Here is a 17,171-nt window from a genome sequence, read left to right as displayed (position 1 = left end):
TGGTTTTTTCTTTTTCTTTTTTTTTGAGGTATGAACTCCACGCAATGAATTTCCCTCTTAAAACTGCTTTCATTGTGTCCCATAGATTCCGATATTTTGTGTTTGTATTTTCATTTATCTCTAAGAATTTCTTTATTTCCTTCTTTATGTCTTCTGTAACCCATTGATCATTCAGTAACATATTGTTCATTTTCCAGGTGATGCAGAATTTTTCCTTCCTTCTTTTATCATTGATTTCCAGTTTCATTCCATTATGATCAGATAAGATGCATGGTATTATCTCCACACCTTTATATTTACTAATGGTTGCCCTATGGAATAATATATGTCTATCTTTGAGAAGGATCCATGTGCTGCTGAGAAAATTGTATATCCACTTGATGATGGTTGATATATTCTATATTTGTCGGTTAAGTCTAGGTTACTGATTGTGTTATTGAGTTCTATCGTTTCTTTATTCAACTTTTGTTTGGAGGATCTGTCCAATGGTGAGAGAGGTGTGTTGAAGTCATCCATGATTATTGTGTTGTGGTCTATCTGATTCTTGAACTTGAGGAGAGTTTGTTTTATGAACGTTGCAGCACCATTGTTTGGTGCATACATATTGATAATTCTTATGTTTTGTTGGTGGATGGTTCCTTTTAACAGTATATAGTGTCGTTCTTTATCCCTTTTGATTAACTTAGGTTTGAAGTTGATTTTATTCGATATGAGTATGGCCACTCCTGCTTGCTTCCGAGGGCCATGTGAGTGGTATGATATATCCGAACCTTTCACCTTCAGCCTGTGTATGTCTTTTCCTATCATATGAGTCTCCCGAAGGCAGCATATTGTTGGATGTGTTTTTTTAATCCAGGTTACTAGCCTATGTCTCTTGGTGAATTTAAGCCATTAACATTTAAGGTTACTATTGAAATATGGTTTGTACTTCCAGTCATGTTTATTTATTTATTTATTTTAGTTTGGCTAGTTTTTCCTCTTTGGTTATTTTTCTCCCCCTTTATTGAGATACCTCCCACTGTTAGTTTTGGGTGCTATTTTTCAATTCCTCTTCTTGTAGTATTTTGCTCAAAATGTTTGCAGTGCTGGTTTTCTGGCTGCGAATTCTTTTAACTTTTGTTTATCGTGAAATATTTTAATTTCATTGTCAAATCTGAAGCTTAATTTTGCTGGATACAGTATTCTTGTTTGGAATCCATTATTTTTCAGCATTTGAAATAGGTTGTTCCAGGATCTTCTTGCTTTCAAAGTCTGTGATGAAAAATCAGCCGTTAACCTAATTGATTTACCCCTGAATGTAATCTGCCTCCTTTCTCTCATAGCTTTTAATATTCTCTCCTGGTTCTGTATGTTGGATATCTTCATAATTATGTGTCTTGGAGTTTGTCTATTATGATTTTGTATGTTTGGGATCCTGTAGGCTTCCAGGATTTGGCAATACATTCCATCTTTCATATCTGGGAAGTTTTCTAAGATCATTTCATTCAACAGATTGTTCATTCATTTGGTTTGAACCTCTATACCTTCTACTATCCCAATGACTCTCAAGTTTGGTTTTTTTATGACATCCCATATCTCTTGCATGGATTGCTCGTGATTTTTTTTAACATCTTTTCTGCGTTGACTATATTCTTTTTGAGTTGATAAACTTTGTCTTCATTATCTGATGTTCTGACTTCTATTTCATCTAGTCTATTTGTAATATTCTCGTTTGAGTTTTTAATTTGGTTTATGGTTTCCTGCATTTCTAGGATTACTGTTTGATTTTTTTAGGATCTCTATCTCCTGGTAGAGTTCCTTCTTTGCAATTTGAATTTGCTTATGCAATTCATTTTCAAAGTATTCTTTCATTATTTCGACTTGCTATCTCATGACTTCTCTAAGATTCCATTCCATCTGAGTCAGGTATGCCTTGAGTTCTTTCTCTGTCCATTTTTCTGATGCCTCTAGGTTCTCCTGTACATTTAAGTTGTCCTGCATTGTTTGTAATCCTTTTTTCCCTTGTTTTTTCATGTTGTTCACGTTACTTTCCAACTCTGTTTAACTGCTGTGTTTCTGTTTTCTCCTATAAATTTGTTTTGGTTTTGTATATCTCTGTGGTCTCTCCTTTGTGGTGGGAGACTATGCCTAGAAATGTTGGGCTTTATTGTACTTTAAAGCTGATTCAGTCAATTCATAAATGGCTTCCGGATTCTGTATGCATATAGTGATTTGTTGTTTGTTCTTAGGACTTTATGTTTAGGTTAGGTGCTATGTTGATATGAGGGTTAGTATGTCTTGGCTACTTTGGAAGATTGCTCTACTGAAGGGGGATATTAACAGGCAATTGTATCAGGGTGTTTGGTAGTAGCTAGGTATTTAGGAGCCCTATAGACAGCCTCAAAACATTCACCTATTTTCATTTAACAATTACACGTAATGGAAGACGTAATGCTTGGGATGAAAGTTGGGGGGTAAGGGAAGGAATGTACTCTTAAAAAGAAAGAAGGAGAGATAGATAGATTAGAGGAGAATGGAAAGAACAATAAAACTTGAAACAGGAAAGAAAGAAAGAAGGAAAAGGGGAGAAAAGAAAAAAGAGAAAAAAGAAAAAAAAGAAAAAAGAAAGAAATTGAAGTCTAGAGATCCATTTTTTTCTCTTCCAGTAGGCAGAGCTGTGCCCTCCAAGCCATGCTTCTGCCATCTATGTGCAGACAGAAATCCCTGTAAGGTGGCTCCTGGGAGTATCTCAATCCTGTTAGTCCAGCGCCGTTTCACTTCTCTGGCCCCTCGCCCCCTTCCTCCTGCCAGCCAGCCGGGTCCTGTTCACCAGAGTCGGTTCCCCAAAGATCTGGTTACACTTGCAGTCCCACCGAGTGCCCTACTTCCCGAACGACTGAGCACTCTCTCTGTCATAAAAGGCTTACGGATTATGTAGGCATATAGTGATCTGTTGTTTGGTCCTAGGACTTTATGTTTAGGTTGGGTGCTATGATGGTATGAAGGTTAGTATGTCTTGGCTACTTTGGAAGATTGCTCTACTGAAGGGGGATATTAACAGGCGAATGGATCAGAGTATTTGGTAATAGCTAGGGACTTAGGAGTCCTATAGATAGCCTCAGAACATTCACCTATTTGCATTTAGAAAATTACACATAATGAAAGTCGTAATGCTTGGGATGGATGTTAGGTGGAAGGGGAAGGAAGAAGTCCTTAAAGAGAAAGAGGGAGAGAAAAATAGTAGAATAAAGGAGAATGGAAAGAACAATAAAAGTTGAAAAGGGAAAAGAAAAAAAATGATAAATGAAGTCTTAGAGTTCTATTTTCTTCTCTTCCAGTAGGTGGAGCTGTGCCCTCCAAGCCGAGCTTCTGCCCTCTATATGCAGGAAGCAATCCCTGTAAGGCGGCTCCTCTTCCCCTACTGGGGGTCTCTCCAATCCTGTTAGCCCAAGGCCATTTCTCTTCTCCGGCCCCTCCCCCCTTCCTCCTGCCAGCCAGCCAGGCCCCGCTCACCGGAGGCATCTCCACAGATGTAGTTACACTTGCAGCCTCCTGAGTGCCCTGTTCTCCCAAACGACTGAGCACTGTCTCTGTTTGCCATTCACCCAGACCCCAAGGTTGTGGAGCGTGTGATCTGGGAACCGTCAGCTTATTTTGCCTGGACTCCTTTGGTGGCCACGCCCCCAGGAGCTGGCGGCTAAGACCTTGGCTGTCGCTGCTGATGGTAGTGGGAGTTGGAGGTTGGAAGTCCCCTCTGCTTCCCTCGGCCCCTACAGTCACACCCACGGAGCTCTGGGGAGAGATTTTTGAGGTTTCCCAGCTGTATGTATCTGGTGGGGATGGGAGTCACATACCTGTTGAAGCCGATTTCACTGGGAAGGGATCCTGTCTGCCGAACTCTCTTGACGTCAGCTCTCTGCTATGGCGGGCCCTAGACTCCTTGCTGGACTTTCCGATGGGAGGGGTAAGTCTGGCCTGTCTTTGGTCTGTCCCGGTCTCGGTTTCAGTTCTCGGTCCTCTGTTTCATGAAGGCTTGGTTAGCAACCACTTCAAATGGTCTCTACGCCGCACACGGTCTCCAGCAGTGCTGAAACGCCTCCTTCTGCGGCTGGTCGCCAGACAGCGGTGACCTGAACCTCTGCGCGCAGGGTGGCCGAGATTCACCGATACCAGGGCAAGCTGTCACCTCCAATAATCCCAAACTCCCCACCTAGGTCTCACTTCAGCAGAATTTGCTGGGAGTTTCTCAGCAGGCAGAATTCAAACGTTCTGATGTGTCTCTCTGTCCACATGGCTGAAGAGTTAATGAAAGCGCTGCCTCCCCACCCGTCGCCATGTTGAGTCTCTCCCAATGATTCTTAAGTTTGGTCTCTTCATATTGTCCCAGAGTTCTTGTATATTCTAATCATAATATATTATTATTTATTCTTTAATATTATCTGAATGCTTAAGTCCTTCCATCTCTATATATACTGAAATGTTATATATCCTTCATTGTTCATTTCTTACATCTTCTTGGTTCATTTCTTACATCTTCTTTTAATTCATTGATCATTTTAATAATCAACTAAAAAGTTGATTTCCAGATTTTCATCCACTACATTATCTGTGGATTCAATTATTAGATGATTATAAACTTCTGGAGGAAACTTCCTCGTTTCCTCATGTTTTCAGAGGTTATATGTTGTTTGCACATCTGTTTTGAAGGATTATTTTTCTGCTAGTATGTGAGGGTATCTTAGTAGTTATCACTTAATAATATGTCCTGATTGAAGAATATATTTTAGCATCAAAACATCGAATCAGTGTAATCAAAGTGTAAGTTCAACAACCGGCACTGCTTTGTGAGGAAAGTAATCACTAACTGAAAGCAAACCATATATCTACATATATTGAAATATTACTAGTTTTTTTGTACAATTCTATTAACCAATGAGAATAGTGTGTCAAAAAATATAAATTAGGCTGAAAAGTTAAGCATTAATGACAGTGCACTTAATAATAAATTATATTGGAAGAAGAAGGGAAAAGAAAACAGAAGAAAGATAAAAGAGAAGGGAATGGAGGTGAGAAAGAAGAAAAGAGGTATCAAGAAAAAATCCAATAACTGAAAAAATACATAAAATCAGAACAATGAAAAAACAAACAAAGAAGGATGACACAATAAAAACATTACAGTAAATAGTTAATGCAACGATAATCAATTTGGTTTTCTCTTTGGTGCAGTATTTAAATTGTAAACACTTCTTTCTGGGGCTTCAATTTAGAGTCTCCCAGCTATGAGGAAGTTTGTGGGACACAATATTCATACTGTTCATTCTCATCTCTGACCCAAAAGAAGCAAACTTGGTAGGGAATTCTGAATGTTGAGTTTTGCTCTTTCTTCCCTGCCTGCAACTGTTGAAGAAGCACTATCCATTTCACAGCAAATTTCACCCTCAATATCACTATGATTTTATATCTGGAGATAAGGGTGTACCTTTAGTAGGAGATGGTGGCCAGTCCTCTCACCCAGGTAGCCTAAAAGCTGATTCATATTACACCACACCTCTCATTCTAAAAGCCTCAGTTCATGTGCTGGAGGGAGGTCAGTGAGAAATGTTCAAGTTTTATCAGCAGATCTCCCAGACATTTCTGGAAATGGAGGACATGGCCAGTCCCACAGTCAGATGCTGCAGGTAGCAGCTTTTCACCCAACCCAGACCTGAATCATTTCTAATCCCTGTCAGCCTTGCTCCTTATCACAGACTTCATATTATTCAGACCAATTTCACATGAAAGCTCCTTCTACTTTTCTATGTCCTAAAAATCTGCAGATCAGCAGCTGAACTTCCATTGGTGCCCACAGCTTCCCTCAATCTTGTGCCAGTCTCACTCTTGAGCTCCAAATGACTGATGAGTTTGTGTCCACCAATCCAATGAGAAGCAAAGCATAATGGTTGTTGGATCTTGAGTACACAAAAAGAAAGAAAACAAAGAACAAGAAAAAAATATACAAAGGAAGCAAAAAGAAAACCTCCTTTGCAGAAAGTTTAAAACAATTTTCCTTTTTAAGTTCGTTACACGTTCCCTACTTTCACTAAATCCATTGGGAAGTGCTAGGATCTCTTCCAAGCTAGGTCACTTTGCAGTATCTCAACTCCTTTTTCTGTTCAGATTGTGGGTCTGAGACACAAGAGAGCCTGCTTTCCTTAAGATAGTTGGAAAACCTTCTTTCAGCTTGTTGGAGGGGCATTTTTCCTTCCCCAGTGAACTACTACATGTCCAATGTGAGTGCAGTGTACGTTTAAAATTTTTCTTCTCTTATTCTAAAAACCAATATTTTGGGATTTCACCTGATTGCTGGCTCTCTTGAGTTGCATTCTAGTGCTTTTCCACATCTTCCTACCTCAACACGCAGCTGCAAAATTGCTGTTTTGATTCAGTGTGAGGGAACATCTACTATATTTACGGTGGATTCTAGTTCACCATTTTCAATTTTCTTCTCAAAACTCCACTTCCAGCAATGGACAGATCACCCAGACACCAAATCAATAAAGAAGACCTGGACTTGAAATGCATTTTAAACTCAATGGACCTAATAGATATATATACAGAACATTCCAACCAAAAACACTGCTATCAAGTGGACATGAAACGTCTTCTGAATAGGACATACCATACGTTAGGTCATAAATCAAATTTTAATTAAAAAGTTTGTTTTGAGATGGATTTTACTATGTTGCCCATGCTTATTTCAAACTCCTGGGATCAAATGATACTCCCACCTCAGCCTCCCAAGTGCTAGAACTACAAGTGTGTGCCACCATGCTTGAATAAGTCTTAGTAAATTTAAGAGGATTAAAATTAAAACATAAATATTTCCTAACCACAATGATATGAAACTAGATATCAATAATGAAAGAAAAACTAAAAAATCCACAAATGTGGAACTTAAACACTACTCTCCTGAATAATGATTCAAAAGAAATTTAAAAGGAAAATTTTTTAAAATCTTCAAACAAAAATGAAAATACAATATACCAAAACTAATGAAATATAGAAAAAGTAGTACTAAGAGAAAAGCTTTAGTAAAATAAAAGCTTACATAAAAAAGAAAAAAAGATCTCAGATAAATCATCATTTTAACTCAAATAATTAAAAAAAAACTAAGCCCAAAGTCATAAAAGGAAGAAAATAAAAGATCAGCACAGAAATAAATGATATAGAGATTATTTTGTTAAAAAAAAGACAAACAAAATTAATAAAACTTAACCAGGAAAAAGAAGACTCAAATATCATCAAAAAAGAAAGAGGAAACACTATAACTGTTACCACAAAAATACCTAGGATCCTAAAAGACTACTATGAATAATTATATACCTAAAAGTTGGGTAATCTGAAAGGAATGAATAATCTCTATACACCTACTATAACTGAATCATGTAGAAGTAGAATATTTGAAGAGACCGATTAATGAGTAAGAAAATCTTCCATCAAAGAAATGTTAGGACATAATAATTTCACAGACTAATTCTACTCAAATTTTAAAGAACAAATATAATCCTTCTTAAAGTCTTACAAAATACTGAAGAGGTGGGAGTACTTCCAAATTATGAGTCTTATCCTGATATCAAAACCAGAGAAGTTCATTACGAAAAGAGAACACCATTTTACAGTACTTTACTAAATTACAAGCCAATATCCCTCGTGAACACAAATGCAAAAATACTATCAAACAGCACAGAAGTGAAGCAAAATGAGTTATCAAACTACAAAAAGACATGGAAGAACTTTAAATGTATATTATGAAGTAAAAGAAAGACTATAAATATAATTGCAAACATGCTACCTTCTTGAAAATTTAATAAAAAGATTAGGGGTTGCCAGAGACTCAAGTGAATGGAGAGAGAGATTAAAAGATAGGTAGAAAACAGGGAATTTTAGGACACTGAAACCATTCTGTGTGAAACTATAATGGTGGATATATTTCAATATATGTTTATCAAAATCCAGAGAACTCTCCAACACAGAAAAGTATCCTATGTAAGCTATGGACTTAATTAACATTAATATATTAAAATCACTTCATTGATCATAACAAATATATCACACTTACGCAAAATATTAGGAGAACTTTGTGCAAAGAAAATGGGTTAATGGGAACTCAGTACTTTCTGCTCAATTTTTCTACAAATATAAAATATAAAACTTCTCTAAAATTGTCTATTAATATTAAACAAAACAACACAAAGATAAAATTGTGGTCTGAAAATTAAAAAACAATGCAGCACAATGCTGATAGAATATAGAAAATGGGAAGGGACAGAGGGACTAAATTTTGGCCAAAGACGATAAAAGAAGGTTTAAAAAAAAAAAAAGAAAGAAAGAAAATGAGAGTAAACAAGTGAAACATAACAACATTGAGAGAAACTAGATTTATTCTGCTTTATCCCAGAGGTTGAAGCAACTGCCATAGGAAAACATACTTAGAAATTTTAAAAAGGGTCTTTACCATATTTTTCAATGTAACCTTGTCCTCTGCTTCCCTCAAAAACCATGGAGAAAAAATTTATACCATATTTGATCCTTTAAAATTTGACTTTATGGTTGGAAGATGTGTTTGAATACCCTATAAATGGGCACAGAGACTTCTGCATTCTTTCATGATACAGTATTAGGGACCAGAATTACCCTTCCAACTTAAACCACAAAATCCTAGACAAAAATATATTTAAAAAGAAACATAGAATTCAGAAACTGGAAAACAATAAATACAGAAAAACAAAGAGCCCTAATAACTTACTAACTGGAATTTCCAGGCCACAGTATAAGAGTAAGTCAAACAGAGCCTACTGGTCTCCTTGAATATAAGGGTCAAAGTTCAGTAGTTGTGGAGTTCAAGTTAGCTAAAATTCATGGGGCACACTATTAGAGGGAAAAGTCAATCAAATAGATTGAGAATAAGCTTCAAGAGCTCAGAGAACACTAAAGATGTACAAAGGATTACTTTTGATGCAGAGGGAGGTGTTTGTTATCCATTCTAAAGTTCTAGATACTTTCCTACACACACACACACACACACACACACACACACACACACACAGATACCCAAAACGTTCAGAGTTCTCTTGGATCAAAACCCTCCATAAAAAGTGGGAGTACTAAAGAATGTGTAGATTTCTTTATTTAAACACAGCAATACTCGGGTTTAAAGGTAATGCTGAAAAATGAAAAATTACCAGCAATTTCTTCCAACTAATTTTATTTCTACTTCTAAATTATATTCCATCAGGTATATTACATTATTGTTTCAAAATTCTCTTCAGTATTAATACACAAACAAAATAATTTCCCCTTTCTCTTGATAATAGTCATGAATTTCATACATGTTCTCGCTACTCTCTATATTCATGAACTGACAAGTTCTCAGTGGCAAAGAATTAGTATATTTGAGATGATATATAATTCCTAATATTGAAATCTATAAACCATGTCTTAAATTTATCACTGTACCAACTTAAAGGCCTGCTGACTCTTCAGTGGCATGTTATAACCACAATCAAAACCTCCATTCCAAGAACCTGCATGGCTCTCCTCAAAACTCAATCAATTTTGGTAATAGCAGCCTCATCTAAGAATTTCAATATGTCCTTGACAGCCAGCTCAATTATATGGCAGTTAACTTCAGGGAATCTGTGTTTTTACCCTAATAATTATTACTTTAAATTATAGAAATAAATGTATTTGAAAAGGCTATTAACACAATGATGCTTAATAGCAACTTACGTGTTTCGGTTTCAGAAGTATCTAAAACTTCTTCTACTGAGTGGGTTTTTATGAATTCTGAAAGAATTAAAAGTGTACAAGTCATTATAAATTTTAAATAGAAATCATATGTGCTAATTGACTTTAGATGTTATAGTTTTAACAATTTATACAAGGGAAAGAAAAAGTAATAACTGCCAACACTATGGATCCTTCCAATCAGGCAATAAATGGTAGTATATAAAAAATATGTAAAAATTTATTACAAATTCATCATTTTCTCATTAAAACTTATTTTCCCTCTCATATTCATTTCTATGAGTTGATAGTAACATCATTATCTAAACTCCCTTCCTTTCATATTTAATTACCAAGTTTTTCCTTATATCAACTAAATATTTCTCAAATTTGTCCCTTTCCTTCCCTTTTAGTAGTGTTCTAATGTAGGTATTTATCACACATCTAAGATACAATAAAAACTTCCCTTACTCCCAATCTCAAATCTAGCTCCAATATGGCTAAATCATTTCTCTAAAATTAAATCAACAATGTCACTTCTCTGCCAAAAAAAATCTTCAATAAATTCCTATTACATATGAAAAAAGTCCAAGCACTTTAGCACAGTACATGATCCTTCTATGTCTAGGCCTTCTTCCCTACCTTAACCCTGTCTGTCACTTTATACCAATTCAGTTGTAATTCTTTATTCATGCTGTTTATTCAAACTATTGTTATTTCTTAAAACACCAAATAACTTCCTTTAAATTTTAATAAACTCTTCCTAATCCCTCAGGTTAAACAAATCCTTCCTTTTTTGTGGACTCACTGCAAATTACACATACTTTTTAATGCATTATTCTATATTAAAATGATGCATACCAGGTTTGTGTTCCTGTAAGATGTGATTTTTTATGCGGACAACAAAAAAATTATATACTATTCATTTAGTATTTTCCCAGAATCTAGAATATAAACTTGGACTGATATTCCAAACCCAGTATTGAATAGTTTTTAAATTTACTGTTGTAAGATTTTATAGCTCTCAATTTTTAATTGAAAATCTCAAAATGTTAGTATATCTAGGAAACCCTGTAAAGGCTGAAAATGTATAAAATATTTTTAGGAAACCCTATAAAAGCTGAACATGTAAAAAATATTATTACCTTCAATTTTCTGCTGTATGTTTTCACAACTTTCCACTGATATTAGTTGATTTTCTTTATTATTTCTGTTGAAGTTTCAACAAATAAAACATTTCAATATGTCAAAGAATAAGAGTTTAAATATATTCCATAAGAATTAGAATATACAGTCTAGACATAAGAAATTTTAAAATAAAAGTGATATGTTCTTTAACCTTTGTTCAGTTATTAAGGTAAATTAGTAATAAGCATTTTAAAAGTATGAAACTGAAATTCTATAATTCTATAAGTTGTATATATTCCATTAATATAATTATTTCAGCAATATAAATAACAAAAATAAATTGGGTAAAACATTAGGTTTTTTTTGTAAAGGTTAATTAAGAGTACAAGTTTTGAAGTGAGACTATCTGGCCCAAACCTGTTTCACCTACCTAGTTATTATGTGACCTAGAGTAAAAACTTATTTTTTATCCAGTAAACTGTGGTATAATACCTTTATTATAAAATGGTTATGATGATCACATGAAATTATACATGTGGTTAGTAAAATATAGTATACACCTGTAATACCAGCGGCTCAGGAGGCTGAGGCAGGCAAATGGCGAATTCAAAGCCAGCCTCAGCAACTCAGCAAGGCCCTAAAGAACTCAGTGAGACCCTGTTTCTAAATATTTTTAAAATAGCTGAGTATGTGTCTCAGTGGTCAAGTGCCTCCGAGTTCAATATCCAGTAACTCCCCCCAAATTAACATATACCAGATCATTAAATGTCAAGTACGTATATTAACATATAGACTGACACTAATGTCATGCCTAATAATAAATAACTCAAGTGAATATACCTGAGCCTCTAAACCAAGAGTTATGCAATTCTCATGGCAGCTAACCCAAAGTAATATTCTTTTCATTCCTTGTTAATTAATACAAAGAAACCAATAAAGTAATTGCATGATAAATAATGCCTTCTAATTATGCATTCTTATTTTAACAATTCAAAGTACAAAGGGTTTTAAGTATGCTTTCAACTGTTGTTTGAAAATGTAACTTTTGGGGCTGGGGATGTGGCTCAAGCGGTAGCGCGCTCGCCTGGCATGCGTGCGGCCCGGGTTCGATCCTCAGCACCACATACCAACAAAGATGTTGTGTCCGCCGAGAACTGAAAATAAATATTAAAAAAAATTCTCTCTCTCTCTCTCTCTCTCTCTCCTCTCTCACTCTCTCTTAAAAAAAAAAAAAAAAAAAAAAAAAAGAAAATGTAACTTTTAAGTTGGCTGTATAATTTTTAATATTAACACAATGGTCTCTAGTTCTACCCATTTTTCTGTAAATTACATAATTTCATTTTTCCTTATGGCTAAATAAAACTCTATTGTGTATATATAGCACATTTTCTTTATCCATTCATCTACTGATGGACTCTTAGGCTGGTTCCATAGTTTGGCTATTGTGAATTGTGCTATTTTAAACACCAGTACATATATATCACAGTAATATGATGACTTTAAGTATAAGTACCAAGCAGTGGTATAGCTGAGTTATATGGTCATTCCATTCCTAATCTTTTGAGAAACTTCCATACTAATTTACATAGAGGCTGTACTAATTTACAATCCCACCAACAGTGTAATAGTGTTCTTTTTCTCCATATCCTCTGCAGAAATTTTTACTATTTGTACATTTTTGTGTGTGCAGAGGAAAATATAGTAAAAGAACTTTTATGCTTTTTGAGTTAATTTTGTTTTTATTGGATATAACATTAGTATCCATCTTGACATATTATAAAAGCATGGAATATAATTTGCTGTAATTAGTCCCTGATATTTCTCTCTCTCCCTTCCTCCCCCTATTCCTTTCCCCCTACTCCACTGATATTTCTATTACTTTAAGCTTTTTTTAAAAGTTAATGTCTTTTGGATACACCTGAGGGAAAGATTCACTGTGTTTTATTCATATATGTACATAGAAATGTTAGGTCAGCTTCATTCTACTGTTCTTCTCTTATGCCATTCCTTCTCCCTCCTCCCTTAGTCCCTTTCATCTAGGCCACTGATCTTTCTTCTATTTTGATGGAATCTTCCCTTTTCCCTCCCTCCCTCTATTCCTTCCTTTATTTTTTCTTTTTATTCCCCTTATTTTGGGCTAGCTTCTGAAAATCATAGAAAACATTCAACATTTGGCATTCTGAGTCTTATTAGCATAATAGTCTTCATTTCCATCCATTTACTAGCAAATGCCATAATTTCATTCTTTTTAATGACTAACATTCTCTTTTCTCTTTCTCTTTCTCTCTCTCTCTCTCTCTCTCTCTCTCTCTCTCTCTCTGTGTGTGTGTGTGTGTGTGTGTGTGTGTAACATTTTCTTTATCCATTCATTTGTTGAAGGACACTTGATTGGTTCCATAGTTTTGCTATTGTGAATTGTGCTGCTATAAACATTGATATGGCTGCATCCCTATGGTATGACTCCTTGGTATATATCTTTTGGATAATATACCAAGGAGTGGGATAGATGGATCATATGATAGTACATTTCTAATTTTTTTTTAGAAATTTTCATACTGCTTTCTAGAGTGGTTGCACTAATTTGAAGCCCCAGCAACAATGTATGAGTGTACATTTCCCTCCACATCCTTTCCAATACTTATTTATATTCTTTATAATTGCCATTCTGATTAGAGTGAGATGAAATTTCAATGTAGTTTTGATTTGCATTTCCCCAAGTGATGGAGATGTTGAACATTTCTTCATCTATTTTTCTAACCAATTGTATTCCTTCTTTCAAGAAATGTCTATTTATGGGCTGAGATTTTGGCTCAGTGTCAGAGCACTTGCCTGCCATGTATGGGGCACAGGGTTCAATTCTCAGCACCACATAAAAATAAATAAAATAAAGGTATTATGTCCATCTACAACTAAAAAAATATTTTTAAAAAGAAGTGTTTTTTTCTTTTGACTATTTTTCAATCAGGTTATTTGGGGGTTTGGTGTCAGATTTTTTAGTTCTTTATATAGTCTGGATATTAATGATGCCCTATCTGAGGAGAAGGTCGAAAAAATTTTCTCCTATTCTGTAGTCTGTTTCCCCATGCTTTTGTTTCCTTTGCTATACAGAAGCTTTTCAATTTGATGTCATGCCATTTATTGATTTTTTTTGTTTTCTTGCAATTTAGAAGTTGGTGCCTATGCCAACATGTTGGAGTGTTGGGCCTACATTTTAATCTAGCATTTGCAGAGCTTCTGGTCTAATTTCTGAGTCTTCAATCCATTTTCAGTTGACTTTTGTGTAGGATGAGAGATACAGGCCATGTTTCATTATTCTACATAAGGATTTCAAGTTTTTTCCAGCATCAATCATTGAAAATGCTATCTTTTCTCCCACAAGTGTTTTTGATAATTGTATTTATGGAGGTTTATCTCTGTATTTATTCCTTCTATTCCTGTGTTCTTCATGTTGGTTTTGGTGCTAGTACCATGCTGTTTTAGTTACTGTACCTCTGTAGTATATTTTTGAGATCTGGAATTGTGATGCCTCCAACATCATTTTTTTTTCCTTATAATTGCTTTGGCTATCCTGGGTCTCTTACTTTTCCAAATGAATTTTTAAATTAATTTTTCTAGTTCTGTGAAGAATGTCATTGGTATTTTGATGGTAATTTCATTGAATCTGTATAATGCTTTTTTTTATTGTTGGTCGTTCAAAACATTACATAGTTCTTAATATATCATATTTCACAGTTTGATTCAAGTGGGTTATGAACTCCCTGTATAATGCTTTTGATAATGTGGCCATTTTAATAATATTAATTCTGCCTATCAAAGAACATGGGAGGATTTTCCATCTTCTGAGGCCTTCTTCAATTTCACTTTTAAGTGTTCTATATTTTTAATCACAGAGATCCTTGTCATCCTTTGTAAAATTTATTTCCAAGTATTTTCTGAGGTTGTCGTGAATGAATAGTTTTAATTTATTTTTCAGCACATTATTGCAGAATATGAAAGTGATCGATTTATGTATGTTGATCTTGTATCCTGCTATTTTACTAAATTTGTTTATCAGCTCTAGAAGTCTAACGGTGGAATTTTTTGGGGGGGTCTTCTAAATAAAGGATCATGTCATCAGCAAATAGATAATTTGAGCTCTTCCTTTTAATTTCCTTCTCTTGCTGATTGATCTAGAGTCTCAAGACAGATACTGAATGGGACTGGTTAGAGAGTACTGTATTGTCTTCTTCCTATTTTAGAGGAAATGCTTTTAGTTTTTATCTATTCAGTATATTTTTGGCTTTGGATTAGTCACATATGGTCTTTACAATGTTGAGGTAATTTTTATTTCTAGTTTCTCTAGGGTCTTAAAAATAAATGTGTGTTGCATTTTGTCAAATATTTTTAATGTATCTATTGAAATAATCATGTGGTTTTTGTCCTTAAAGTCTATTTATGTGGTTAATTACACTTATTGGTGTCAGGTTTTTTAGTTCTATGTATACTCACCCAATTTTTTCTGCTATCCATTCGTCATTCAACAGTGAATTATTTAGTCTCCAGGTGCTAGAGTGGTTTCATTTCTTTATTTGCATATGCTGAACTATCCATGCATCCTTGGAATAAAATCCACTTGATTATTGTGCACTATCTTTTCAATGTGTTCTTGTATATGGTTTGCCAATGTTTTATTAAGAATTTTTGAATCTGTATTCATCAAGAATATGAGCCTGAAGTTTTTTTTTTCTTTGAGGTATCTTTGTCTAGTTTTGGTATCAGGGCGATACTGATTTCATAGAATTAATTTGTCAATGATCCCTTCTTTTCTATTTCATGAATATTTGAGGAGGGTTAGTTCTTCTTTAAAGGTTTGGTAGCACTTGACTAAGAATCCATCCAGTCCTGGACTTTTCTTTGTCGAATGGCTTTTGATAGCTGCTTCAGTTTCATTACTTGATATTGATCTTTTTAGGTTTTCTATATCCTCATAGATAAACTTGGGTAGGTCATATGTTTCAGGAATTTGTCAATATCTTCAAGGTTTTCTAGCTTATTGGAGTATAAATTTTCAAAATAGTCTCTGATAATACTCTGAATTTCAGTAGTGTCTGGAGTGATATTTTATTTTTCATCTCTAATTTTGAATATTCTCTCTTTAATTTAGTTAATTTAGCAAGGGGTTTACCATTCTTACAAATCCTTTCAAAAATTCTTTGTTTCATTGATCCTTTGTATTTTTTCATTCTCTATTTCATTGATTTTGGCTCTACTTATTATTTCCTTTTTTCTGCTGACTTTGGTGTTGGTTTTTTCTTCTTTTTCTGGGACTTTGAGGTATAATGTAATAGAATTTATTTGGTACCTTTCTAATTTTTTAATATATGAACTCAGTGCTACAGACTTTCCTCTTAAAACTGCTTTCAAATTGTCATATTTTGATATGTTGTATCACTATGCTCATTGTTAGTAAGAATTTTATTTCACCCATTTTTTTCTGCTATTTATTCATCATTCAAAAGTGAATTATTTAGTCTTCAGGTGCTAGAGTGGTTTCAATTTTTTTTCTTGTAATTGATTTCTAATTTTACTCTATTATGAACTGATAGGTTACAATGAATTTTCTCAATTTTTCAGTTGTTGTTTGGTTTATTGCTAAGATTTATTTTATGACCTAAAATATGATCTATTTTATTGAATGTTCCATGAGCTGCTGAGAAGGTGACTTGATGAATAAAATATTCTATGAGTGTCTATCAGGTCCATTTGGATAATAATGCTGGATAATCTAGTGGTGAGAGAGGTGTGCTAAAGTCACCCAGTACTATTGTACTTTGGTTTGTTTGATTCTTAATATTGAGAAGAGTTTGTTTTATGTATGTAGGTGCACCATTGTTTGGGGCATAAATATTTATAATCATTATATCTTCTTGTTGGATTATTCTCTTAAAGGTAGCATGAAGTTACCTTTTTTGTCTCTTCTGATTAATTTTCTCTTGAAATCTACTTTGTCTAATATGAGAATGACTACCTCTACTTATTTATGAGTACAATTTGCATGGTATAGCTTTTCCCATCTTCTCACCTTAAATCTCTAGATACCTTTTAAGGTGAGTCTCTTGCAAACAACATAATGTTGGGTCTTGTTTTTTAATCCAATCTGCCAATCTATGTCTTTTGATTGAAGAGCTTACTTTTACATTTAATGTTATTACAGAGAAATGATTTTTATGTTCTGCCATTTTGATTTATTTCTTATGTTTAATTCAGACTTGTTTCTCCTTCAACTGACTATTCTTCTAGGGTAATGCAGCCCTGTGCTG

General features: G+C 34.3%; 1 protein-coding gene across 1 annotated transcript in view; it reads right to left on the bottom strand.

Moving 5' to 3' along the window:
- LOC308651248 (coiled-coil domain-containing protein 7-like) overlaps window positions 1-17,171 on the bottom strand; it is a gene marked incomplete at its 3' end in the record, with an annotated part of 163,719 nt that overhangs the window by 94,259 nt on the left and 52,289 nt on the right. Inside the window, exons 9-10 of the mRNA XM_081298187.1 lie at window positions 10,890-10,954; window positions 9,748-9,804 (exon numbers count right to left, since the gene is read on the bottom strand). Of these exons, the coding sequence (XP_081154313.1) occupies window positions 9,748-9,804; window positions 10,890-10,954 (122 nt within the window). The remainder of the gene's footprint in view (window positions 1-9,747; window positions 9,805-10,889; window positions 10,955-17,171) is intronic.

Source organism: Spermophilus citellus, assembly GCF_964194105.1.
Source record: "Spermophilus citellus genome assembly, chromosome: 6".
Lineage (NCBI taxonomy): Eukaryota > Metazoa > Chordata > Mammalia > Rodentia > Sciuridae > Spermophilus > Spermophilus citellus.
The sequence above is the reverse complement of the archived record's forward strand: the minus strand, read 5'-3'. Positions and strand labels throughout refer to the sequence as shown.